General features: G+C 39.2%; 1 protein-coding gene across 3 annotated transcripts in view; it reads left to right on the top strand.

Moving 5' to 3' along the window:
- ABCC4 (ATP binding cassette subfamily C member 4 (PEL blood group)) overlaps positions 1 to 27,393 on the top strand; it is a 234,331-nt gene that overhangs the window by 46,607 nt on the left and 160,331 nt on the right. For all 3 annotated transcript variants that reach the window (XM_070751291.1, XM_070751294.1, XM_070751292.1), the window contains exons 7-15: positions 401 to 526; positions 2,681 to 2,930; positions 6,595 to 6,699; positions 12,795 to 12,884; positions 16,136 to 16,327; positions 18,526 to 18,620; positions 20,101 to 20,187; positions 20,943 to 21,039; positions 25,813 to 26,028. In XM_070751291.1, the coding sequence (XP_070607392.1) occupies positions 401 to 526; positions 2,681 to 2,930; positions 6,595 to 6,699; positions 12,795 to 12,884; positions 16,136 to 16,327; positions 18,526 to 18,620; positions 20,101 to 20,187; positions 20,943 to 21,039; positions 25,813 to 26,028 (1,258 nt within the window). The remainder of the gene's footprint in view (positions 1 to 400; positions 527 to 2,680; positions 2,931 to 6,594; positions 6,700 to 12,794; positions 12,885 to 16,135; positions 16,328 to 18,525; positions 18,621 to 20,100; positions 20,188 to 20,942; positions 21,040 to 25,812; positions 26,029 to 27,393) is intronic.

The following is a 27,393-nucleotide window of genomic DNA, read 5'->3' on the forward strand; positions in this document are numbered from 1 at the left end:
CCCAGGGACGAACGACTGTCTGAGGGACTGCATGCCAAATCCCCTGGGCTGTCTGCTGAATCCTGCGTCCCACTGGTCTCGTCCTCCTGGCTGTCTGCCACGTCTTCCTGGCTGTCAGCCAGGCTTTTGCATTCACTTTGTGCCGCGTCTCTCCCATCTGTGGGAGCAATGGCTGGCCCAGGCCCAAACACAACAATACGTTGGTTTTCAGTTTTGTTCACTATAACTTTACATCTGTATTCCTTAATTTTTACTTGGAGGGGGGGGGACAATATTTTTTAATTATTGAATGTAGCATAGAAATATAGATAAATGAAAATCTCTGCGCAATAGTCTTTATGAATTTAGAATTGGAGGTTTGTGTTTTTTAAAAAACTATAGCTTCCTATTTATATTTCAGGAGCAGAACTGCAGCTTTCACAGACTCAAGGATCAGGATTATGAATGAGGTTATAACTGGAATGCGGATCATAAAGATGTATGCCTGGGAAAACTCATTTGCTGAACTTGTGAACAACTTGAGAAGGTGATTTTATATCTCGCAGAAATTCTAGGCCTATGTTGTATTTTTAACCTGATTTTAAACTGGAGGTTGGTATTTTGCAATGCAGGATTTTTTGAGTCACAACAAAAGAACCTGAGAATTTTATGGGGGTAAAGAAAATCTGTTTTTCCCTTGGTCGTACAGAATCTCTTCCTGTAATAAGTAAGGTTGATAATTTAGCATAGCAATGAATATATCACAGTTTTTAAAAAATCTAAAATCTAAAATAAAATGCTGTGCTCTTTCCATGTCTAATTCCCTGAAAATTTGAAAATACATGTTAAAATTATATATTTTTTCTTAGATTCCCATCCCGCCTTTGCCACAGGATAGGAATTCCTAGACTTTTGCATGTCCCTTTCTGACATGTTACAAAACTCTGTGTCTCCTCATACAAGTGTGTTTTCCGATTGAGAAAAATATACATTGGGCATTCATCTTACGAGCCATTTGCTTATAATCTGTCTATTATAATAGTTTATCGAACCCTGATCTTCCTGAACCTACCTTAGATTTTTCCACCCCATAGTTGCAGGTTGGTCTAGTGTCGTGATGGCAAACCTGTGGCACATGATGGGCCTCCGAGCTCATGTGTGCACTGGCCAGATGATTTTCAGCTGGACCCACTGGGAGTTGGGAAACAGCCTGTTTTCAGCCTCCAGAGATGGTGGGAATGACCTGTTTTTTTGCTCTCCCTAAGCTCCAGAGCCTTTCTAGGAGCCTGGGGAGGGCGAAAATGGCCTCCCTCCCCCAGAGGTTCTCTGGAGGCTGGAAACGTTCTGTTGCTGGTGTGTAATTTTTTGTTTCCCCCAGGCTTTAGGGCCTTTCTAGGAGCCTGGGGAGGGCAAAAACGGCCTGTTTCCCAACTTGAAGCTGGTCATTTCTTCTGACTTCCAGAGAGCTGGGGAAGGTTGTTTTCACCTTCCCCAGCTCCTAGAAAGACTCTGAAGCCTGGGGAGAGCAAAAAAAAAAAAAAAAAGGAACTTCCGGTTCAACTGGAAGTCAGCAAATGAACCATTTTCTGCCTCCAGTTAACCTCCACCAAGACAACTAGACACAAGAACAGTTTTTTCCCGAACGCCATCACTCTACTGAACAAATAATTCCCTCAACACCCTGGAGGTTAAATGGAGGCAGAAAATGGCTCATTTGCTGACTTCTGGCTGAACTGGAAGTTCCTTCCCACCCCCCTGTCAGACTTTTTACTAAATCTGTACTTCTGTTCTACTAGTTTTTCTCATCATTCCTATCATCCTTTTCCTCCCACTTAGGACTGTATGACCGTAACTTGTTGCTTGTATCCTAAACTTATTAATATTGATTGTTTCTTCATTGCTTATTTGACCCCTATGACAATCATTAAGTGTTGTACCACATGATTCTTGACAAATGTATATTTTTCTTTTATGTACGCTGAGAGCATAGGCACCAAGACAAATTCCTTGGCCAATAAACCTCTATTCTATTCTATTCTATTCTATTCTATTCTATTCTGGCAATAGGCTAGAAATCAGGCAAGAGAGAGTTCTAGTCCTGCCTTAGGCAAGAGAGGCAGGGTCACGTGGTCAAAATTTAGATGCTTGGAAACTGACACATATCATTGTAGTGTTCAGGGTTCCCGTGATTTTTTGCAACGGGGAATCCAGGTCCACTTAACAACTGGGTTACTAATTTAACAAGTGCAGTGATTCATTTAACAACTGTGATAAGAAAGATCATAAAATGAGGCAAAACTAATCCCAACAGGAAGGTACTGTGCTTTTTTAGCTGAGACGGAGTTGAACCTGGCTGCTTATGGCATCGTAGAGTCAATAACGTGGTATATACGCTACGATTGTTTTGAGATTTTACTGTTGCTGATGAACTGATTTTCTTTTAATGTCGTGGGCTTTATTGGTTTTTTTAAACATTTTAGATGTGCTTGGTTGAAGTGGCTTAAAAATACTTGTAATACAGTACATGCGTGCATACACAAAATGTTTTATTTATTTATTTATTCATTCATTCATTCATTCATTCACTCATTCATTCATTCATTCATTTATTGGATTTGTATGCCGCCCCTCTCCGCAGACTCGGGGCGGCTAACGACAGTTTTATCAAATTTATTAAAATTTATTAAAATTTCAATTTCAGGAAGGAGATTTCGGTGGTTCTTAAGAGTTCTTACCTTCGGGGAATGAACTTGGCCTCTTTCTTCATTGCCAGCAAGATCACAGTGTTTATGACGTTCATGACCTACGTGTTGCTGGGCAATCTGATTTCAGCGAGTCGGGTTTTTGTCGCTGTCTCCCTGTATGGTGCAGTCCGGCTGACAGTCACTCTATTCTTCCCGGTGGCCATTGAGAAAGTATCTGAAGCTTTGGTCAGCATTAGACGAATCAAGGTATTATCCAAAGGGGACATTCAGTTGAATTTAATTGCAGCCTTAGAAATAATTAACAAGTTGCTAGCTCAGGCTTTTCCTTTCAGGCAGTCCCTGTGTTTTTTATAGCTAGAGAAAGAGAATGCAAAAATATTTGCCTTATGTAATTCCCCAAAGGTAATTCTTAATTGTTGCGGATGATTAACTGCTTAGAGATTGAATTTATGGTGCTTTTTTATTGACTAAGGATGTTTAACTGAATGAGCATAAATGATCTTCTAGTTAACGGGAATAATTATGGATTAGAGACAAGAATAGAGGTACAGATTTATCAGATGATTTGAAATACATGGAAAAATACAGAAAAGAAAACCTACAGAACAATATAGAATAAAAAATACAGAATAATAGTGCAAGGCTTTTTTAGTCACCCTCGATCAATAAGCAGCAAATAGATTCTATAGTTAGGTCTCATTCATTTTCATTATTTGGATCTGTAATGAAATTTATGAACAATTCCACTAAATATCTTGACCCAGGCATTGTAATAAGACATTAGAAACCTGCTAAATAATGATAGCCTTTGCTCAACCTAGAAACTGCACATTTAGCACTTCTGCAAAATTAACAAAAGAACCAAATCTTTGACAAAAAGGAAGTTGGAAAATCAATGGCAGGGCTAACAAAGGAAGAAAAGGTTTGAGAATTTTATTGTATCGGGCATTATGAGGCCATTATAATACTATGAATCTTAATGGCTTAGAATAAAAGTTATAGATTAACATAATTGAAAGGGCCCTTGGAGGTCTTCTAAATTCCACCTCTTGCTTGAAAAGGAGACTCTACATTGTTCTGTCTGGGTCACTCCGGAAGCTATGACCAACCCAAAAAGATAAGCCAGACACACCGGTAGAATCCAAACACAGTTTTATAATGATAAAGAGAAACGAAGCCAACAGAAAATGTCCTTACAAATCAGGAAAACACTGGAACTTCAAATAGATACACGAAGGCAATTGTCCATACATAAACACAGGATCCTTGATGCCAAGACGAGGCTGTAGATAACAGACATACACCTCCCACGGGTCTTCAAGACTGCTGGGCCACGAGCCAGGAACAGAAACGCTGAGAAACAGTGCAGAATACAGCAACTCCAATCTGATAACACTCCACACTGCTGAAAGAGTTTGCCTGCCTTATAAACCCTTCCCTGCTAATAAGGACCACACCCAAGCCCTGGTGTTCCTTATTCAATGCTGATAATATCCTTTGATCTATGTGTCTCTGTCGCATGCTAATGATAGCTTGTGCCTCATCATCCAAGGACTCCAGAGAATCCAAGCTACTGGCTGGAGAGAGCCCCTCCCCAGGACTCCCAGGCCGTTCTTTCTCGTCACATTCCTCACTGGAAGCTCCCCCTGTCCGACTGCCCAGAACCCTCCTCTTCACTCTCATCCTCCCCCGGGCATGGAGCCAGCAGAAACGCAGCTGGTCTTTGATCTGCCTCAGGCTGAACCACAACATACATCAATCTAGATAAATAGCTGTCCAATGTCTTCTTGAGAACCTCCAGTGATGGAGCACCCAGAACTTGTGGCGGCAAGATGTTTCACTGATTAATTGATTTAACTGTCAGGAAGTTCTAGGTTGGATCTCTCTTTAACTATCTTCCACTTATTACTTCTTTCCTGATGCTAAGAACAATTAACCAATGGAGGTGGTTGCCTTCAGAAATTGTGAGTGCTCCATCAGTTGAGGTTTCAAGAAGAGATTTATCCAGAATGATATAGGGCAGTGATGGCGAACCTTTTTTCCCCCAGGTGCTGAAAGTGTGTGCACACGTGCTATCACATATGTGTGAGTGCCCACACCCATAATTGGGAAGGTCGAAAATGGCCTATTTCCTGACTTCTGGTGGGCCTGGTAGGCCCATTTTTCACCCTCCACAGCAGGGGTCCTCAAACTTGGCAACTTTAAGACTTGTGGACTTCAACTCCCAGAATTCTCCAGCCCGCATAGCTGGCTGGAGAATTCTGGAAGTTGAAGTCCACAAGTCTTAAAGTTTCCAAGTTTGAAGACTCCTGCTCCACAGACTCCAGAGGCTTTCCCCGCCCCCCAGAGGCCCTCTGGAGGCTGAAAATCTCTACTCAGAGCCTCTGTGTGAGCTGAAAATCAACTGACTGGCATGCAGATGTATGCTGGAGCTGAGCTAGGGAAACGGCTCGCATGCTGGCAGATACTATTATTATTATTATTATTATTATTATTATTATTATTATTATTATTATTATGTCAATACAACACAGCAAACAAGATCACTATGCTGGATTTCGTATTGCATCACCAGTCGGGCGCTTCCCAAGCAGTTAGGACTGTGTGATGTAGCGGCGAATTATGTTTGCCAATCCCAGTAAAGCGGCCTTTTGCAATTGACAGATGGAGATTTTGTCAATTTCGATGGTTTTCAAATGTCCGCTGAGATCCTTTGGCACTGCGCCCAGCCAAGTACCACTGGGACCACTTTCACTGGCTTATGCCAGAGTCGTTGCAGCTCGATTTTTAGATCTTCGTATTTCACTAATTTCTCTAGCTGCTTCTCCTCAATTCTGCTGTCTCCTGGGATTGCGATGTCGATGATCCATACTTTCTTTTTCTCCACAATCAGGATGTCTGATTGCAATTATTATTATTATTATTATTATTATTATTATTATTATTATTATTATTAATTAGATTTGTATGCCGCCCCTCTCCGAAGACTCGGAGCGGCTCACAACAGCAAAGCACAGTACAAATCCAATGATTAAAATGGTTAAAACCATTAATATAAAACAGTCATACATCCCAAATAAACCATACATACCATACATAAAACGGAACGGCCAGGGGGAATCAATTTCCCCATGCCTGGCGGCAGAGGTGGGTTTTTAGGAGTTTGCGAGTGGCTCCAGGTGCCACTATCATTGGCAGGGGTGGGCTGCTGCCCAAACTGGGGGGGATGCAGTGATGTAGCGAAAATGGAGCTCCACCCCAGAGAACTCACTGAAAGATTAAAGAAAATGCAGGGCATCGTGCACAAGCTACACCCACAGTGTGATAGTAAAAATTTTGGCAGCCCTTCACTGATCATTGGTATACGGTCTCCAACTTGTGCAGGAGGTTTGGAATAGAAGACCATCAAAGTCGCTTCCAACTCTGTTATTCTGTTATATATTATAGTGAGTTCTTTAAGTAATCTTTCTTGGTGTGCCCAATTGAGGGTGGGATATAGTGGGTAGGATTCAGTGCCTATCTTGGCTGTGCGAGGCGAAATCAGAACTGCTACTTAGAAATGTGAAGTCATAGAATAAAGTTAGAAACCACATTTTGTTCCTGTTGATAATCAGATTTGCATTTGCTCTACACAAAGTATTGTAAATTGTAAACTAAACTATCAGTTAACCATCGTAAATTAATAATAAAATTATAAGTCTAGATCAATGTGTATTTATTTCAAAAGAAAGATTGACTTGGTCAGAAAATTATTAAACTCTTTGTAAAATTAACTCAGTTTCCCTATGGATATGTTCTTTGAATATATTGAAAGCCTTTGATTATGTGAACGTATTTCAGCAAAAAAATTAATTGGTCTTTTCTGTTTTGTGTTTATACGATCTTCTTTTTTTTCTTTCCATTGATGTAGAACTTTCTAATCCTTGATGAAATTTCTCCGCTTAGACCACAACTCAAAAGTAACAGTGAAAATCCTTTTCTTAATGTACACGATTTGACTTGCGCCTGGGACAAGGTAAATCACCTTTATTCTGAATGGCAAAACAGAATTGGTCCACTTTTGCAGCCCCAAATTAAGGATGCAAAATTTGGAGATAGTGATGGATATCACTAGATAGAAACATAGAAACATAGAAAACTGACGTCAGAAAAAGACCTCATGGTCCATCTAGTCTGCCCTTATACTATTTCCTGTATTTTATCTTACAATGGATATATGTTTATCCCAGGCATGTTTAAATTCAGTTACTGTGGATTTACCAACCACGTCTGCTGGAAGTTTGTTCCAAGGATCTACTACTCTTTCAGTAAAATAATATTTTCTCACGTTGCCTTTGATCTTTCCCCCAACGAACTTCAGATTGTGTCCCCTTGTTCTTGTGTTCACTTTCCTATTAAAAACACTTCCCTCCTGAACCTTATTTAACCCTTTAACATATTTAAATGTTTCGATCATGTCCCCCCTTTTCCTTCTGTCCTCCAGACTATACAGATTGAGTTCATTAAGTCTTTCCTGATACGTTTTATGCTGAAGACCTTCCACCATTCTTGTAGCCCGTCTTTGGACCCGTTCAATTTTGTCAATATCTTTTTGTAGGTGAGGTCTCCAGAACTGAACACAGTATTCCAAATGTGGTCTCACCAGCGCTCTATATAAGGGGATCACAATCTCCCTCTTCCTGCTTGTTATACCTCTAGCTATGCAGCCAAGCATCCTACTTGCTTTTCCTACCGCCCGACCACACTGCTCACCCGTTTTGAGACTGTCAGAAATCACTACCCCTAAATGCTTCTCTTCTGAAGTTTTTGCTAACACAGAACAGCCAATGCAATACTCAGATTGATAATCAGCAGTTGTTTCTCCTCTCAGTTATTGTTAACCTAAAAGTACTTTTCTCCTCACTTCCAAATAAAACACATTCAGAAATACAATGAAGAATGCTGCTTTCAGTAAGTGATAGGACCTACAGCAGGGGTGTCAAACCCAATTTCATTGAGGGCTGCATCGGAGCTCTGTTTGACCTTGGAGGGTCAGGGTGGGCATGGCAAGGGTGGACATAGCCAGCAACATCACCCATGTGATGAAATGCCACTTTTGCTAGTAGTTTGTGTTACTAGCACTCTGCCAGTGAAAACAGATCTTGGGAGGGCCACACAAGTTGTTTTTGCTGGCAGGCTGTCACAGCTGACAATGGAGCCTGGGAAGGCCCCATGCGGCCCTCGCGAGCACATTTTCATTGGCAAAGGCACCATGGACTGGTACTTTGCTGTTTCCAGAGTGGCTCTGCAGGCCCTATCTAAGCACCCTTCGGGCCAAATCCGGCCTGCAGGCCTTGAGTTTGACATGCCTGACCTATGGAAACTTGATGGAAACAAGATTTCTATTTGAAATCTTTGCCACAAACTGACAAGCTGAATTTTCATAAACCATTTGTTCAGATCTTTTCCACCCACTGTTATGTTGGATGAAACTCATAAAGCTGTCCTGCTCTGTTGAATAAGATAAATTATTATTTTATTATTATTATTATTTATTGGATTTGTATGCCGCCCCTCTCCGCAGACTCGGGGCGGCTAACAACAGTGATAAAACAACATGAACAATCCAATTAATAAAAACAACTAAAAAAACCCTTATTATAAAACAAAACAAAACATACACACAAACATACTATGCATAACTTGTAGTAGCCTAGGGGGAAAGGATAACTTAACTCCCCCATGCCTGGCGACAAAGGTGGGTCTTAAGTCATTTGCGAAAGACAAGGAGGGTGGGGGGCGTTCTAATCTCTGGGGGGAGTTGGTTCCAGAGGGCCGGGGCCGCCACAGAGAAGGCTCTTCCCCTGGGGCCCGCCAAATGACGTTGTTTGGTCGATGGGACCCGGAGAAGGCCAACTCTGTGGGACCTCATCGACCGCTGGGATTCGTGCGGTAGAAGGCGGTTCCGGGTGTATTTTGGCCCACTGCCATGTAGGGCTTTAAAGGTCATTACCAACACTTTGAATTGTGACTGGAAACCGATCGGCAGCCAGTGCAGGCCGTGGAGTGTTGCAGAAACGTGGGCGAATCTAGGAAGCCCCACGATGGCTCTCGCGGCCGCATTCTGCACGATCTGAAGTTTCCGAACACTTTTCAAAGGTAGCCCCATGTAGAGAGCGTTGCAGTAATCGAACCTCGAGGTGATGAGGGCATGAGTGACTGTGAGCAGTGACTCCCTGTCCAAATAGGGCCGCAACTGGTGCACCAGGCGAACCTGGGCATGGCAAGGGTGCAGCAAAGGAGCCTAGAATCACTACAAAATGCTACGTAAAGGTCTTGAGTGTGATACTATCATTTCCCCTCACTGAGAAATTTATAGCCCTCCTGGATTGTGCTTTTGCTATCTCTGAAGATGATATAAAAGCAATAGGGTCAGTTGGCATAGATCCTATCATTTGCCAAGGAAACGTAATCCAGTTACTACTGGGAGATAAATAAACAAGGTATAAGTGACTTGATACACTGGGCATTCCACATTACAGGTAGCCTTTGGTAGCAACGCTCTCTACATGGGGCTACCTTTGAAAAGTGTTCGGAAACTTCAGATCGTGCAGAATGCGGCCGCGAGAGCCATCGTGGGGCTAAAACCACTATTGAGTGCAAATGTATGTTGCTAAGTGAAACATGTGTTAAGTGAGTTTTGCCCCATTTTATGACTTTTCTTGCTACTGTTGTTAACTGAATCATTGTAATTGTTAAGGTATTAACATGCTGTTTTAAGTGAATCTAACTTCCCCATTGATATTGTTTGTCAGAAGTTGGCAAAACCTGATCACATGACACCAGGACATGGCAACGGTCATAAATATGAGTCATTTGCCAAGTGTCTGAATTTTGATCACATGGTAATGGAGTTGCTGTAATGGTCATACGTGTGAAAAATGTTCATAAGTCATTTTTTGGAGCTCAGTTGTAATTTTGAAAGGCCACTAAATAAATTGTTATAAGTCGAGAACTACTGTATCTCTAGTGCGGTTAATAACAGGAACTCTTTGACTTATAACAATTCATTTAGTGACTGTTCAAAGTTACAACAGCGCTGAAAAAAGTGACTTATGACCATTTTTCACACTTTCAACCTTTGATCATGTGATCAAAATTCAGACGCTTGGCAAATGACTCGTATTTATGACCATTGATGTGTTTTTAGGTCACAACGATGTTCCAGATTGTAAGTTATTTTGTAGTTGTCTTAAAGTGGCATGTTTCTGTTGAAGTCAATGCAAGGTCAAAGTGAAGAAAAAGCTCGGTTGTATAACTTTAAATAGAAAGTTGACTTTAAACAGAAAGTTTAAAGTCCTTAGGAGCAGTAAAAAATGAATAGAGAGAGCTATTTCTGCCACCTTGTGGAGATTAAAGCATAATGTGTAAGAAGGCCAATGTCCCATTATTTTTGTCTGTCATCATGATGGAATAGTATTTTAGGATTAGAAACAATGGGTTATCTTTAATACCAACCTTTACTGTAAACTTGATTATTGCTTTAAATCCCACCAAGTTTAACGTTTAGTAACATTCAAGGTAGCTGGATCAAATAAAAGAAGATGAGAAGTCAATATAACAGCAATAGAATGAGAATTATTTCTTATTTCTGAACATGAACAACACTTTCTCATGGTGATTTCTTGCTGCTTGTATTACTTTATTGTCTGATTAAAATTGACATTATTTCTAATTTTTCTTTGTAGTTTTCTTTTTGCAAGATACTTAGGTATGAATTAAGTATTCCAATATCTCAGGGGTTGCCACAAAGAAGAAGGAGTTAACCTATTCTCCAAAGCAGTGGTCCCCAAACTACGACCCGCGGGCCACATGCGGCACAACTGAGGCCATTTATCCGGCCCGCCAGTGAGTGACAAGAGCACAGGGAAAAGAGAGAGAGAAAGAAAGAAAAGGGAAAGAGAGGGAGGGAAGGAGAAGTGGAGAGGAATGAAGGAGGGAAGGTAGAAAGGAAAGAAGGAGAAATTGAGGGAACAAGGAAGAAAGGAAGGAAGGAAGGAAGGAAGGAAGGAAGAATGAAATGGAGGGACAGAGGAAGGAAGGACTGTTTTGGGAGGGTGCAATTTTTTTTAAATTTTCTCTCAACATACATTCAAACAACACAGTGTACCATCTAATTTTCCATGAATAAAATGTGGTATTTTGTTAGTAACTAATATCAATCATCAAAAAAGTTGCAAAAGGTTTTTTTTTCTAATTTTGTCATCCAGTTACATTCATTTTCTTTTAATTAAATTCCCTCCTTAATGTTCCTTCAAAAAGTGCAACACCAATTATATTTCTAACTTATTAACCATTATGCCAAAGTGCTTCCTTCTTTCTTTATACATTTTTCATAAGCCAAGAAAACCTTGTATAGCCAATAAGGTGTTAGCAAAAGAAAATTAAAAACAAAACATAAACATATATTAATTTTAGATCTTCTCCCCCCTCTAAATAGTATGTTCCCATTTTGTTTTTTACTTTAAAACAAGGTATGTGCAGTGTGCATAGGGATTTGTTCATAGTTTTTTTTTATAGTCCGGCCCTCCAACAGTCCGAGGGACAGTGAACTGGCCCCCTGTGTAAAAAGTTTGGGGACCCCTGCTCCAAAGCATCTGAGGGTAGAACAAGAAGCAATGGGTGGAAGCTGAACAATGAGAGAAGCAACTTAGAACTAAGGAGAAATTTCCTGACAGTTAGAACAATTAATCAGTTTGCCTCCCAAAGTTGTGAATGCTCCAACACTGGAAGTTTTTAAGAAGATGTTGGATAACCATCTGACTGAAGTAGTGTGGGGTTTCCTGCCTAAGAGGGGGGGGGGGACTTGAAGACCTCCAAGGTCCATTCCAACTCTGTTCTTGTTCTTGTTATATTATCAGATAATATAATTACTGCAATGCTCTCTGCATGGGGCTACCATTGAAAAGTGTTTGGAAACTTCAGATCGTGCAGAATGCGGCCGCGAGAACCATTGTGGGGCTTCCTAGATTTGCCCACGTTTCTGCAACACTCCGCGGCCTGCACTGGCTGACAATCGGGTTCCGGTCACAATTCAAAGTGTTGGTAATGACCTTTAAAGCCCTACATGGCATTGGACCAGAATACATCCGGAACCGCCTTCTACCGCACGAATTCCAGCGACCGATAAGGTCCCACAGAGTTGGCCTTCTCCGGGTCCTGTTGACCAAACAATGTCGTTTGGCGGGCCCCAGGGGAAGAGCCTTCTCTGTGGCGGCCCCGGCCCTCTGGAACCAGCTCCCCCCAGAGATTAGAATGGCCCCCCACCCTTCTTGTCTTTCGCAAATTACTCAAGACCCACCTTTGTCGCCAGGCATGGGGGAGTTAAAATATTCCTTCCCCATGGCCATTACAAGTTATGTATGGTATGTTTGTGTGTATGTTTGGTTTTTATAATAACGGTTTTTAGTTGTTTTATTAAATTGGATTGTTACATGTTGTTTTTTATCATTGTTGTTAGCCGCCCTGAGTCTGCGGAGAGGGGTGGCATACAAATCCAATACATACATACATACATACATACATACATACATACATACATACATACATAAATAAATAAATAAATAAAATATAGGTGTGTGTGTGGTTAAGGCTTGCCTCTGTCTTATCTATCTTGCTAAAAAGTAATTTTAATTAGACCATAAAGGAAAAAAAACCCTATTCATATTATAAATAATTATCTGTTTTACATCTATAAGGAATGTATATGCCATCTTGCATTTTTAAATCCCATGTGGAATTTCATAGATAATTATTCATGGGATCTTGATAGATGGAAGTGATTAAATCTTACACTTGGGGAAAGAGTAATACTCTTAGATTATTTTCTAAAATGTTATAAATTTTGTGTGGAATTCCTATGAATATAGTCACCAGGAGCCAAGATTGATGGAAGGCATAAAACAATGAATGGAGTCAATGAATGTATTTTTGTTTAGTTTTCTTCAGTTTTCTTTATTTTTCTCATAGACATGTATATTGCTTGGTTTATTTGTATGGAGTTAATGAAAGCAAATTAAAAATGCATAAATTATATGGTGAAGCTATTTTAATTCCTTCCCAAATGAATAGACCATGGAAATGGCAACACTTCAAGACATTTCATTTACTGTCAAACCAGGAGAATTGCTCATTGTGATTGGCCCCGTGGGAGCGGGAAAGGTAAGTTTTGATTTTTCTTTTACTGTCATGTTGTCCCTTGAAGGTTCATTCTGAAGCATTTGAAAATACAGTGGTACCTCTACTTAAGAACTTAATTCGTTCCGTGACCAGGTTCTTAAGTAGAAAAGTTTGTAAGTAGAAGCAATTTTCCTCAGAATCAATGTAAAAGCAAATAATGCGTGGAAAGAAATAAAAGCTCGGAATTTGGGTGAGAGGAGGAGGAAGAAGAAGAGGAGGATGACAGTCGCTGCCAAAGGAAGAAGGTGAGGGGAAAAAAATCCAAAACTTTAAGGCTTAAAAAAAAAGATGGACTCTGAGGCGGCGAGGAGAAGCATACGCCTCTCATACACCCGGCGCGAGGCTGCCTCCCATACAGAGAGAGAAACCCAGGGGGAATAGCAGGAAACTGGCTGGGCCTTTGTGCCGCTCTCAAATTTCCTGATAAATTTTTCCAGGCTCGGGTTCTTAAGTAGAAAATGGTTCTTAAGAAGAGGCAAAAAAGTATTGAACACCCGATTCTTATCTTGAAAAGTTCTTAAGTAGAGGCGTTCTTAGGTAGAGGTACCAGTGGTTCAATCTACCTATCCTCCATATCGGTTCAGAAGTGCAAGCTCTGTATGTGCCATTTCACTTTCGCTCCGTTCTCTCTTAATAATAATAATAATAATAATAATAATAATAATAATAATAATAATAATAATAATTTATTAGATTTGTATGCCGCCCCTCTCCGAGGACTTGGAGGGGCTCACAACAATTGCACTTTTTCACCCTCTGTGCATGCGCAGAATGCTTTGTGCATGCGTAGACGGTTAAAAAGAAGAAAATGTCGACATCCAGATGGGTGAATGGACCATTGCACTGGACTGAACTGAACTGGTAGAATTTCACCCCTGATTTTGTCTCTGTTCACTCTCTGAGTTTTAGTCTGTTTTGATCAGTGGTGGGCTACGAACCGGAACGCTAAATTACGCTCGCTGCCACGGCTCATAAGTTCTTGCGGGGCCAGTGCGATTTTGCTTCTGCACCTATGGAGGTAGCAAAATTGCCCACGGAGCCGCAGGTGCGCCCATGTTTCGGCATGTGCAGAAGCTAAAAACCTCGCCGAAACACGGGCACACCTGGAGCTCCGTGCACGATTTTGCTACCTCCACAGGTGCGGAAGCAAAACTGCGTTGGCCCCGCAAGAACTTACGAGCTGTGGCAGCGAGCGCAATTTAGCATTCCAGCTCGTAGCCCACCATTGATTGTGATCCAAGCTTGTGAATATGATGAGGTAACACTGGGCTTTGTCAGAACTGACCAGTACTTTAAAAAAATTTTCTTTTTATTTTTTTCTCCACGATATCACATACAAATCAATATGCATATAATTTAAAATATTAAAATAAAATACATAGTTATACGTTTTATCAGTCATTCAGAAGCCAATGTCGTGTTCTGCACTTACATCAACAATCACCATGAAAATAAATGGTAAAGAACGAAAAATAAATGGTAAAGAACGAAAAATAAATGGTAAAGAACATGAACTCGTGAAAGAAATAGTAGAAGGAAAAACAATGTACGGTATCTATGCCTGTGCAACCAATAGAAAAGGAAAAAATGTAATAGACGTGACGGAAGCTAGCCCCATCTTATGAAATTGAACTGAGATAAGGAATGAATTCAGAAGAACTGATACAATTTAAGCACCAGTCTATTCACAAATCCGCAACAAACAGATCTGAATCTTCATTCAGACGTTTTGTAAGCTTGACCGAAGCCATTCTTTCCTCTTTTTCTTTCTTTCTATTTAGATTGTTTTTTTCTATGACTTTCATTTCTAATTGTTTTGTGAGTTTTTTTTCTTTTAAAATGTTTTTAACAATTAGCAAATTTCTCAGTTGGGCAGCATATTATTAATTTTGAATAAAAAACCTCATCGTTCATGATTAAAATACGAAAGAATTGATGAAGAGTGATGAGACAATTTCTAAAAAAAATTGTTTTTTAAATTTTTGCTGTTACAAGTACAGTATTTGTCTGTATTAGGGCTGTTGTGTTATCAAATGCTTTTCACTCTACATGAATCCATGTCCCTTTTCATTTTATCCCAAAGCCCATTTTGGCATAAAATACCAGAATGCATTAGCCGATCAGATACAAGTAAAACAATTAACCAACCCGAATTAGGGTCACATAAAAAATAGTATTAGCTGCTATTAATCCCAGCGACCGGTTAGGTCCCACAGAGTTGGCCTTCTCCGGGTCCCGTCGACTAAACAATGTTGTTTGGTGGGACCCAGGGGAAGAGCCTTCTCTGTGGCGGCCCCGACCCCCCTGGAACCAGCTCCCCCCGGAGATTAGAACTGCCCCCACCCTCCTTGCCTTTCACAAACTCCTTAAAGCCCATCTCTGCCATCAGGCATGTGGGAATTGAGATATTCATTCTCCCCAGGCCTATACAATTTGTGCATGGTATGGTTGTGTGTATGTTTGCTTTTAATAATAGGGTTTTTAGTGTTTTTGAAATTATTAGATTTGTTGTACATTGTTTTATTGTTGCTGTGAGCCTCTCTAAGTCTACGGAGAAGGGCGGCATACAAATCTAATTAATAATAATAATAATAATAATAATAATAATAATAATAATATTGCAAATGTGGACAGAAAAAGGACTATAACAGTGATGGCAAACCTTTTTTCCTCGGGTGCTGGAAGAGCATGTGCATATGCTATTGCACATGTGTGAGTGTCCACACCTACAATTCAATGTCTGGAGAAGGTGAAAACAGCTTTCCCTGCCCCACGGAGTCCCTCTGGGGGCTGGAAACGGCCTGTTTCTCAACTTCTGGTGGGCTCGTGTTCCAGGCTCCAAAGGCTTCCCAGGAGCCGGGGGAAGGTAAAAATGTCCTCCCCCATCCCGCTGGAGGTTCTCTGGAAGCCAAAAATGTCCTGCAAGAGCCTCTTTGAAAGCAAAAAAAAATCAGCTGGACAGCACCCACATGCACGTTGGAGCTGAGCTAGGGCAACGGTTCACATGCCAACAGATATGGCTCTGCGTGCCATCTGTGGCACCTGTGTCATAGGTTCACTATCACTGGTCTATAAGATGACAGATTGAGAAAACCAAGAGAAACTTTAGTGCTGTTTAAACAGATAAATTATGCTTATGTGTAAAAAGAACAAAGTCTTAGGTGTTTTGTTCACAGTAGTATTATTAATTTTGATCGCTCTCTCCCCCCACCCCATCCCAACAATGCTTCTAGTCTTCACTCTTGAGTGCTGTCTTGGGTGAACTGTCTACAATCAAAGGTTTTATGGATGTTCAAGGAAAAATAGCTTATGTTTCTCAGCAACCCTGCGTGTTTTCTGGCACAGTAAGAAATAATATACTCTTTGGAAAGGAATATCGAAAGGAAAAATACGAGAAGGTTTTAAGAGCCTGTGCTCTTAAAAAAGTAAGTTCTACATCTTTAAATACATTTTAGAGTTGGACATCTTGTTTTTCATTTTCTAACAATGAAAATTGGCAGAATGTTATGCATGGAAAATTACAAGGTCCTCGTGCAAGCCTCATTGCCTTTGGATTCCCAAACCCAACCCAACATCCAAAATAAAACAATGTTTAAGAATGATAAAATGCCAGTGAAATATAGGACATCATACATGGTGCAAAACAGCTCCATGTTTAACTGTAATTTAAATTGGCTGGATCCATAAATAATTATGCAAACAGGGCCTTTTTGGGGATGGGGGTTCAGGACAGCACTCTTAAAGGAGCTGATTAGAGAACATCATGAAATTTGAATTGATTTCATTTAATTTCAATTAAATGTAATGACTCATATATTTTATATATGTGTTTAGTAGGTTTTTCCCCATTGCTATATTAAAACTTACAATTCGGCGATAATTTTGTGGGCTGTAGTTGTATCCTGCTGTAATACTCCAAGATTTACCTATTTCCCATTTAAAAGGCATAAAATAAATCCCAGGAGGAAATAATTCAGGTTAGAACATCTTTCACAATCCACTCCTTGTGGGAGTGAAGACAGAAATTGCAATGAATATGTTGTTCCTGAACATGTCATTGGCTTCTTAAGCTGGCATTGTATTTCAGAGAACGTCCTTCAGAACATTTCAACTCTATCTTTGATTTGGCAGGTGTGATCTAGGACATTAAAATAGATTGCCAAGAGTCAGATAATTTTGTTTGGCAACTTGAAAAATATTATACACCAAATCCAGGACGTGGCATTTGATGATGCCACTATCAGGCTGAAGATGGATGAAAAGCAGACAGTTTGAAACCTTTTGCAAAACACATTTTCTAAAAATGCAGTTAGCCACTTTTTTATAATCTTGTTTTGCATTATGGAAACTGTCCATCATTTCCTAAAATTCATATTTAATTTGTAGTGGTTTATAAATTGTATAAACATATTTATTCAGAGAGTGAAAAATCTTACAAAGCAATTCTAATTAATAAGTTCTCCTTTTGAACAGTACCTATGCATATTAATAATATTTATGATGGTTCCCAAATCATGAATAGAACAGAACAGAACAGAATTCTTTATTGGCCAAGTGTGATTGGACATACAAGGGGGGCGTTTGCCCAGGTTCGCCTGGTGCACCAGTTGCAGCCCTATTTGGACCGGGAGTCACTGCTCACAGTCACTCATGCCCTCATCACCCCGAGGCTCGACTACTGTAATGCTCTCTACATGGGGCTACCTTTGAAAAGTGTTCGGAAACTTCAGATCGTGCAGAATGCAGCTGCGAGAGCAATCATGGGCTATCCCAAAAAATGCCCATGTAACACCAACACTCTGCAGTCTGCATTGGTTGCCGATCAGTTTCCGGTCACAATTCAAAGTGTTGGTCATCACCTATAAAGCCCTTCATGGCACCGGACCAGGGTATCTACGAGACCGCCTTCTGCCGCACGAATCCCAGCGACCGATTAGGTCCCACAGAGTGGGCCTCCTCCGGGTCCCGTCAACAAAACAATGTCGTTTGGCGGGGCCCAGGGGAAAAGCCTTTTCTGTGGTGGCCTCGGCCCTCTGAAACCAACTCCCCCCGGAGATTAGAATTGCCCCCACCCTCCTTGCCTTTCGTAAGCTCCTTAAAACCCACCTCTGCCGTCAGGCATGGGGGAACTGAGCTATTCTTTCCCCCTAGGCCTTTACAATTTATGTATGGTATGTTTGCATGTACGGATGTTTGGTTTTACAATAAGGGTTTTTTAGTTGTTTTAGTATTGGATTTACATGCTGGGTTTTTTTGGTTACTGTTGTTAGCTGCCCCGAGTCTACGGAGAGGGGCGGCATACAAATCCAATAAATAAATAAATAAAATAAATTTTTCTTTGGTGCATATGCTCTCAGTGTACATAAAAGAAAAGATACATTTGTCAAGAATCATGACGTATCACAATGATGATCATAGGGTACAAATAAGCAATCAGAAAACAATCAATATTAATATAAATCGTAAGGATTCAAGCAACAAGTTATAGTCATACAATCATAAATGGGAGGAAATGGGTGATAGCAATGATGAGAAGACTAATAGTAATAGTAGTAGTAGTAATAGTAATGCAGTAATGACAAAGACAAACATTTTTATTTGAATAATACTCTGTTTTTGATAGGATATTGAGCAGCTGGAAGATGGAGACCTAACAATGGTTGGAGACAGAGGAGCTACTTTGAGTGGTGGACAGAAAGCCAGGATTAATCTTGCTAGGTAAAGTGGACTTGAATTTTATGAGACCATCTTGAACCTGCAGATATCAATTAAATACCCAATGTATTTGGTGAAACTAAAATCTAATTGATGTACATTTCAAGGTCACCTGTAAAAATTGAATTGCATCAATTAGTGATAACAAGCTGCTGACAGAAATCAAAGTCCTAACACCAAACAATGCTACATATTACAGGTAGTCCTCGATTTACAACAGTTTGTTTAGTGGCCATTCAATGTAACAACGGCATGAAAAATGACATTTTTCACAGCTGCAACCTTTCTGACCATCCCCATGACCATGTGATCAAAGTTCAGATGCTTGGCAATTAGTTCATGTTGTGGTTAGCTCTGGCCCAGCTCCTGCCCCAAGGACTGTGGATGTGGGGGAGACATCCACATTCCGCAGGCCTGTTTTGCCCCCGGTGGAATCTGCTGATGAAGGCTCCTCTGAGCAAGAAGACATGAGTGACAGGGAGGAGGAGAGTGTGGCAGACAGCTCAGAAGGAGATCAATTATCTAGCTCCTCCTTGGATTTGGAACAAGAGTTAATGATACAGCCACGTATGCGGAGAGCGATGCATAGGCAACAACAACTGAGAGATTATTATCAAAGAAAATGAGGCCACCTGTGGTTGGGTGGGGCTGTGGTAATTAGTGAGGCTGCTATAAATAGCAGCCTGTGGGTTTGGCCATTGTGGAGGATTATCTGATCGTTGTGTTTCATGACTGCTTTACTGACTTTGACTTTTTGTGTGCTGATTTTTCCCCGCTTTGAAACTTAACCAGAGCAAAGTGTGTTTCACTTTGTGAAAGAAGAAGGACTGTGAATTGCCTCACAGCTGCAAGCTAAATATCTCAGAACTGATAAGGGACCTGTACAAATTACCAATTTGTTTGGAGACAAGTGCTCTTTGCTATACAAAAAGAGGGCTTCGTTTATTTGCATTTTCGTTATAAAGAACATTGTTTTTAATTTTCAAACATGTGTATGTCTGAAATTGTATCTGTGCATTCTTGGGAGGATTCTACCAGAGAGCTTGACAGAACAAGTTCATATGTCTCTTTTGCAACCTTTTGACAAATAAAGTTAATGGAGAAACCTGATTCACTTAACGACTGGATTACTTCACCAGGACAGGAAAATAGAAACAAGGTTAGATGAGAGACCCCACTTTTCACTGTATGGCAGAGGTGGGTTTCATGAGGTTTTGACCAGTTCTGGAGAACCAGTAGCGGAAATTTCGAGTAGTTTGGAGAACTGGCCAATAAAACCTCTGACTGGCCCCGCCCCCATCTCTTCTCTGCCTCCCGAATCCCAGCTGATCAAGAGGGAATGGAGATTTTGCGGCAATCTTCACCCACAGAACTGGTAGTAAAAAGTTTTGAATCCCACCACTGCTGTATGGGTCTTGCCGCTAAAAACACACACACTTGTTTTAGAAGCAACCTAATCATTTCTTACTTGTCTGTTTCTTAGAGCTGTGTACCAGGATGCCGACATCTATCTTTTGGATGATCCGTTAAGTGCAGTGGATGCAGAAGTGAGCAGGCATTTGTTTGAAAAGTATGTAACCTTCCCAGTACCCTTTTAAACATTTACATTTCTCTTCGATGGTCCGTTCTCCTTTCTTAAATTGTACATGGAAACAAGTTAACTTGAAACACTTACTATAAAAATGTATTATATCTGTGCCAGGGAAGGGGAGCAATTATGAAATTAATTATTTTTATTTAGCACTTTGTAAACTATTTAATTTAATTTAATTTAATTTAATTTAATTTAATTTAATTTAATTTAATGTAATGTAATGTAATGTAATGTAATGTAATGTAATGTAATGTAATGTAATTTAATTTAATTTAATTTAATTTAATTTAATTTAATTTAATTTAATTTAATTTAATTTAATTTAATTTAATTTAATTGCCACCCAATCCCATGGGACTCAGGGCGGCTTACAATAATAAATAATACAATACAAAGTTACAATAAAAGTCAAATATAATAAAAAAAATAAAAACACCATTAAACTAACGATAAACCAAACTAAATTGTATCATTTGCAAAACATGTTACAGTTGCTGGATTTAGGACCATAGTTTTGATTTTTTAAGAAGCCAGTTGGAAATGATTGAAGAGAAACCATCAAATATCCCCATGTTTAGAATTTGCTATAATAGATACAATACATTATTGTACCATACTTGTGACTTTCTTATTTTTAATATACCTGTAATCTTCTAACATCGAAAAACCAGGCTTTAATTTTTTATATCATGTATGTGTATTCATTTCATTCAGTTTCATTTCTTTTGCAGGTGTATTTGTCAGACTTTGGATAAAAAAGTGTGCATTTTAGTGACTCACCAGTTGCAATATTTACGAGCTGCAAGCCAGATCTTAATTTTAAAAGAGGTTGGTGAAAATAAAAATAATCTTTGGAGGGTTAGCAGTGTTTTAGTTTGCTTTCTGTATTCTTAATATTTAAAGTTGAAGAGCTATAAATAAGCAGAATAGCATGTTCAGTCTTTCAGTGTTACAAGTAATGTGTCTACAAAGCTATGCATTTATTTTACAGAACTAAATAAATTAAAATTCCATTTTTGAATGATAAAGTTAGGACTTTTTATTTTTATTTTTTAAATATATATTTATTAAATTTTTCCATTTTTTTTTTTAAAAGTACATAATCATATTTACAGATGAATCTACATCATATATACATTCCTATCGACGTTGTCTTCTAATTACTTTTAGATTTCTTGATATTTTATTTAAATGTTTCTTTTGAGTTTCTTTTTTTGTCCATTGGTACCATTTTGTCCAGGTTTCATAATAGTCCGATTCTTTTCGATTATTAAGTTCCATTGTCAATCTGTCCATCTCTGCACAGTCGTATATTTTCTTGATGATCTCATTGTCTTCAGGTATTTGCGGATTTTTCCAGTTCTGTGCAAATACAATCCTTGCAGCTGTTGTAATATGCAAGCTTAGATATTTTACATTTTTAGAATAGGTACTTCTCATAATACCCAGTAGAAAAAACTCTGGCGTATATTCTATTTTTGTATTTGTTATTTGACACAACCAATTATTTATTTTTTTCCAATATTTTCTTGTCTCTGGACATAACCACCATAGATGAAAGAAGGTGCCTTGAGAGTTAGGACTTTTTAAACCTGTAGCTAAAAATTAAAAGAAGATATTGTAAAATATATCTGTTGAAGTTTTCAGCAGCTGAAGTGAGATCTGAACTACCTACTAGACACCCTGGGAAAAATAAGCTCTTTATATTGACCTTACAGCTATAAATATAAAATATTAAAGCTGAGATTTCTAAGTATATAAGACATTGAATAGATGTCGGCATGTTGAATGTAGACTGTTCACGTTCCATGCCTATTGTTTGATCTTTTACTCAAAATTAAATGAATTACAAATATAAATGCAAATAAAGTCGATAAAGATTGAACAGACACAATCTAATACAGGGGTCCTCAAACTTAGCAACTTTAAGACTTGTGGACTTTAATTCTGGGAGTTGAAGTCCACAAGTCTTAAAGTTGCCAAGTTTGAAGACCTCTGTGAAACCTGTGAAAGAAATAAAGTAACTAATTTAACTAGGAAAAATATCTTGTTTGCTATAATTTAGAATAAATTCCAATTAACAAATTTTAATTGTTCCATATATCCTTATACAAAGCATATACAAAAAAGGATATTATCTATTATTAATTATTAACAAGACTTCGCTAATCCAAATTTTGCCATCTTTCCAAAAATAATAATAATAATAATCTGTTTCCAATAGCTAATTACTATCAACTTTGCTACCATTAAGACATACCCTATTGATACTTTATTTTTCAATGAGGTGTTCTGTTCTATAAATAAATTTGGTAATTAATGAGGGAAATATTATAACTATTGAATTTCCTTAAAAAAACCCCTCATCCTAAAATTGGGCTATCACATATACATTGTAGATCCATGCCTTTTACCACCTTTCCAATATATAAGATTTACTTCTGTTATATTGTTTATGATGTTGTATAATAACATATTGTTTATGGTGTTGTATCCCATTTACGAGAGGGAGATCCATTGAAAAATTGTTCTCTAGACCTACGTGGTTAGGATCTTATGAAGCTTTCAGATTGGCCAGTTTCCAAAATGATATAATTCCCAAGTCACCCATAAAATTTACTATCAAAAGATAACACATTTATAAACCTAGCAGAGTTTATTATCAATAAAATAAAATAAAATTAGATTATTGAATAAGCAATTTTTTTAGTTTGGAGAATTCCTTAAAACCTTCCATTGCAGGCATTTCAACTACTTTTATTTATCTCTCTAAATTAATATATTACATATATGAACAAATATTGAATGTACTAAGACTACTGTACACCAGGGCTACCTTTATGGAGAAAGTAGAAAAGAATGAATAACGAAGTTCCTGATGGCCCCATTACACCATTTATAAATACAGTGGAACCCCGACATAAGAGCTGCTCTACTTAAGAGCAACTCGAGATAAGAGCTGGGAGGGGAGAGATATTTTTGTTCTACTTACAAGCCCAAGTTCGAGATACAAGCGCCAAGGAGCTGTCTCCTGAAGCCAAACGCTAACTTCCGCGTTCGGCTTCAGGAGACAGCTGCGAAGCGGCGCACATGTTTTAAAAGGTTGCAGCCGGCCTGGGGGGCTCGGGGGCGTGCTTGCAGCTTTCTTTCTTGCTCTTTTTCTTTCTCTCTTTTACCTTCCCTTCCTCTATTTCTTCTTTTCTTTCTCCTTCCCACCTTCTTCCCTCCCTCCCTCCCTTCACTCATTCCTCTGTTACTCTCCCCTTTCATAAGTTTCCTTGCTTCCTTCCTCTGTTCCTGTCCCTTCCCCCTTTCTTGCTTTCTTTCTTTCTTTCTTTCTTGCTCTTTTTCTTTCTCTCTTTTACCTTCCCTTCCTCTATTTCTTCTTTTCTTTCTCCTTCCCACCTTCTTCCCTCCCTCCCTCCCTTCACTCATTCCTCTCTTACTCTCCCCTTTCATAAGTTTCCTTGCTTCCTTCCTCTGTTCCTGTCCCTTCCCCCTTTCTTGCTTTCTTTCTTGCTTTCTTTCTTGCTCTTTTTCTTTCTCTCTTTTACCTTCCCTTCCTCTATTTCTTCTTTTCTTTCTCCTTCCCACCTTCTTCCCTCCCTCCCTCCCTTCACTCATTCCTCTCTTACTCTCCCCTTTCATAAGTTTCCTTGCTTCCTTCCTCTGTTCCTGTCCCTTCCCTCTTTCCTTCCTTCCTTCCCACCCTCCGTCCATTCATTCACCCATTCCTCTCTTGATCGCTTAAAGCCGGTCCCTGGTGCAAAAAGGGTTGGGGACCTCTGTCCTACAGGATTGGGTGGCAGAGAAGTTGAACATATGTAAATTTAAAAGTTTAAGAAAGTTTACAAGTTAAGTGAAAGAAACTTCATTATTCATTTATATGTACATGTACATTTCTTCATTAAAAACATGTCTTTCTGCATAATTTAGACTAACTTTGTGAGTTTTTTGAGGGCTGGAACCAATTAAAATTATTTACATTAATTCCTATGGGGAAAAGTCGTTCGAGATAAGAGCTGCTCGACTTAAGAGCCCAGGTCCGGAACGAATTAAACTCGTATCTCGAGGTACCACTGTAAATAAATAAACCAGGGGTGGGTTCTGGCTCACCTCACTGCCGGTTTGCTTCCTGATGCCTATGTGCTGTGGGTATGTAGACACGCATGCACAATGCTAAAAACCCAGTTTCTGCACATGCGCAGAAGCAAAAAACAGCTTCTGCACATGCAAACCCCCCCAAATGGTGGCGTTAGAGCCAGTGTTCTCTCTAATTTTTTTTGGGGGGGGAAAGTATAGTGTCTGAGCGGCAGTCCCTTTGGGACTGGGCGGCACAGAAATAATAAATAAATAAATAAATAAACAAACAAACAAACAAATAAAAAGCCCACCCTGTTTTGCCTCAGAGAATTTCAAAATAAAATACTGTACTGTGTGTCTATAACAGTGAGCTCATAATAGGGCAACTCTATCAATATCAAAATGCCACTTAAATAGTTGAGCTAGTTTCAAACTAGATTTTGATTTTCTTTCTCTCTTCCTTACTCCCATTCTTTTTCTTGTTCTTTTCCTTCCTCTCTTTTTTCTATCTGTTTCTCTCTCTTCCTCTCTTCCTCTCTCTCTCCTTCCCTCTCACTCTTTCCCTCTCAGCTTCTGGGCAGGTTTGGAAAACTCTGAGTTGATGATGATTTTTAAGTGAGCGATTGCTCACTGCTCAGCTTAGAGGGAACTATGGTTAGAGCACGTTTGGGGGCATGGTCCGAGTCTACGGAGAGGGGCAGCATACAAATCTAATAATAAATAAAATAAATGGCAGGACTGGGTTACTGCTGGTTCCAGCAACCCGGCTGCTAACTTACTACCGGTTCCATAGAACCAGTCCGAACCGGGAAGAGCCCACCTCTCCATTACACGTCATATACTGTTTTAGATTGCAGACTAAGCCTGAAATAGCCCTGGTTAGCTTTAGATTCACCCAATTTTAAATCCTAGCTTCAGTTCTGGCTTACTGAACACAAAGGCTTCCTTCTTTTATTTATTTATAAATAATAAACAAACAAACAAACAAACAAATTTCTTTTCAACTATTATTCAGAAGAAGATTGTTGAGAAGAAATTTGTCAGTTGGGAGAAATGACTTACGATAGGGACCTTCTATTATATTATTAGCATTTTCCAACTGACTCGTATTATATGTCATTTGGGATTAGAGGAAAAAAGGCAGGAAATGAATAGTGAGGTACAACACTTAATGATTGTCATATAAAATGTCTGTCACTGATCAATAGTAGTAAAATGTTTGGATCCACATTTTAACCTCCATCCACTGAAGGGTCCATGAAAGACAAGTAGCTAGAATAGAGATGTAATCAATGAAATCTCAGTGTCAGCGAGAGTGATACGTTCAATTTATTCACCCATCTCTCTGTAGATCCCACACTTCCTTGAAATGTATCTCAATCATTTAAAACAGGTTGCTGGGAAGGATAAATGGTGGAGCCTGGATTGCAGCTGACATTTATCAAAAAAATTACTAGTATAGTAGACTATTTTGCAACCATTCTGCACATGATGGTCTCTATGTATTTTTTTTTCTAGGGTAAGGACGTAGGGAAAGGTACTTTCTCAGACTTCCTTAAATCTGGAGTAGATTTTGCTTCCCTTTTAAAAAAAGATGAGGACGATGATCAGCCATCATCTCCAGGAGGATCCAGCCTCCAGTTGAGTAAGATTCGTACATTTTCTCAGTCTTCCCTGGGGTCAATGGAGTCTTCGGTTCAGTCACAGAAAGATGAAACTGCTGGATCACCGGCTGTGAGTAAATAATACAAGTCTGATAGTTGAACTGTTTATTTATATTTGTAGAATAAGAAACTCTTGCTTATTTATGCCAAAATGGGCAAGTTTAAGTATCCATGGTAATAATAATAATAATAATAATAATAATAATAATAATAATAATAATAATAATAACAGAATTGGAAGGGAACTTGGAGGTCCTCTAGTCCAACTTCCTGCACTACTTCAGATCAATGGTTAAAAACATCCAGTGTTGGAGCATTCATAACTTCTGGAGGCAAGCTGTTCCACAGATTAATTGTTCTAAGTGTCAAGAAATTTCTCTTTAGTTCCAAGTTACTCCTCTCCTTGTTTAGTTTCCACTCATTTCTTCTTGTTCTACCCTTGGGTGCTTTGGAGAACAGTTTGATTCCTTCTTCTTTGTGGCAACCCCTGAGATATTGGAACACTGATATCAAGACTCCCCTAGTTCTTCTTTTCATTAAACTAGACATACCTAGTTCCTGCAACCAGTCTGTTAGTATATGGGGTTTTTAAAATCTTTAAATATTTTAATTAATTGGATTATTTATGATTTGTTTTCACTTGTTGTGAGCCGCCCCGAGTCTTCGGAGAGGGGCGGCATACAAATCCAAATAATAAATAAATAATAAATAAATAATAAATTCTTCATATATTTTAGCCTCCAGTCCCCCAATCATCTTTGTTGCTCTTCTCTGCACTCTTTCTAGAGTCTCTGCATCAATGGTTCCCAACCAGGGGGTCATGACCCCTTTGGGGGTTGAACAGCCATTTCACAGGGGTCGCCTAAGACCATGGGAAAAGACAAATTTCCCATGGGGTTCTATTCTGGTGCCTTGGAACATATTTTTACAATCCGACCAATCAGGTGTTTAGAATGGGGGTGTCCCTCTGACCTTCATGCCAATCAGCTTAAAGCTGTTTTGGGAGAATTGGCGCTAGACTTATGGTTGGGAGTCACCACAACATGAGGAATTGTATTAAGGGTTCGCAGCATTAGAAAGATTGAGAACCACTGCTCTACATCCTTTTTATATCGTGGCAACTGAATCTGAATGCAGTATTCCAAGCTTACCAAGGCGTTATAAAGTGGTATTAACACTTCACGTGATCTTGGTTCTATCCCTCTATTAATGCAGCCTAGAACTATGTTGGCTTTTTTGGCAGCTGCTGCACACTGTTGGCTCATATTTAAATGGTTGTCCATTAGGACTCCCAAGGTCCTCTTTCAGTTACATGTGGTCTTGTGAAACACTTTCCATTGGCATGAATATTTTTGTTGTGGAATATGATACTTAAACTTGCACATTTTGGCATAAATAGCAAAGAACATTTATACTTAAGATTCAGGTGTTTAAT

This window comes from Erythrolamprus reginae, chromosome 4 (assembly GCF_031021105.1).
Source record: "Erythrolamprus reginae isolate rEryReg1 chromosome 4, rEryReg1.hap1, whole genome shotgun sequence".
NCBI classification, from domain to species: Eukaryota; Metazoa; Chordata; class Lepidosauria; order Squamata; family Dipsadidae; genus Erythrolamprus; species Erythrolamprus reginae.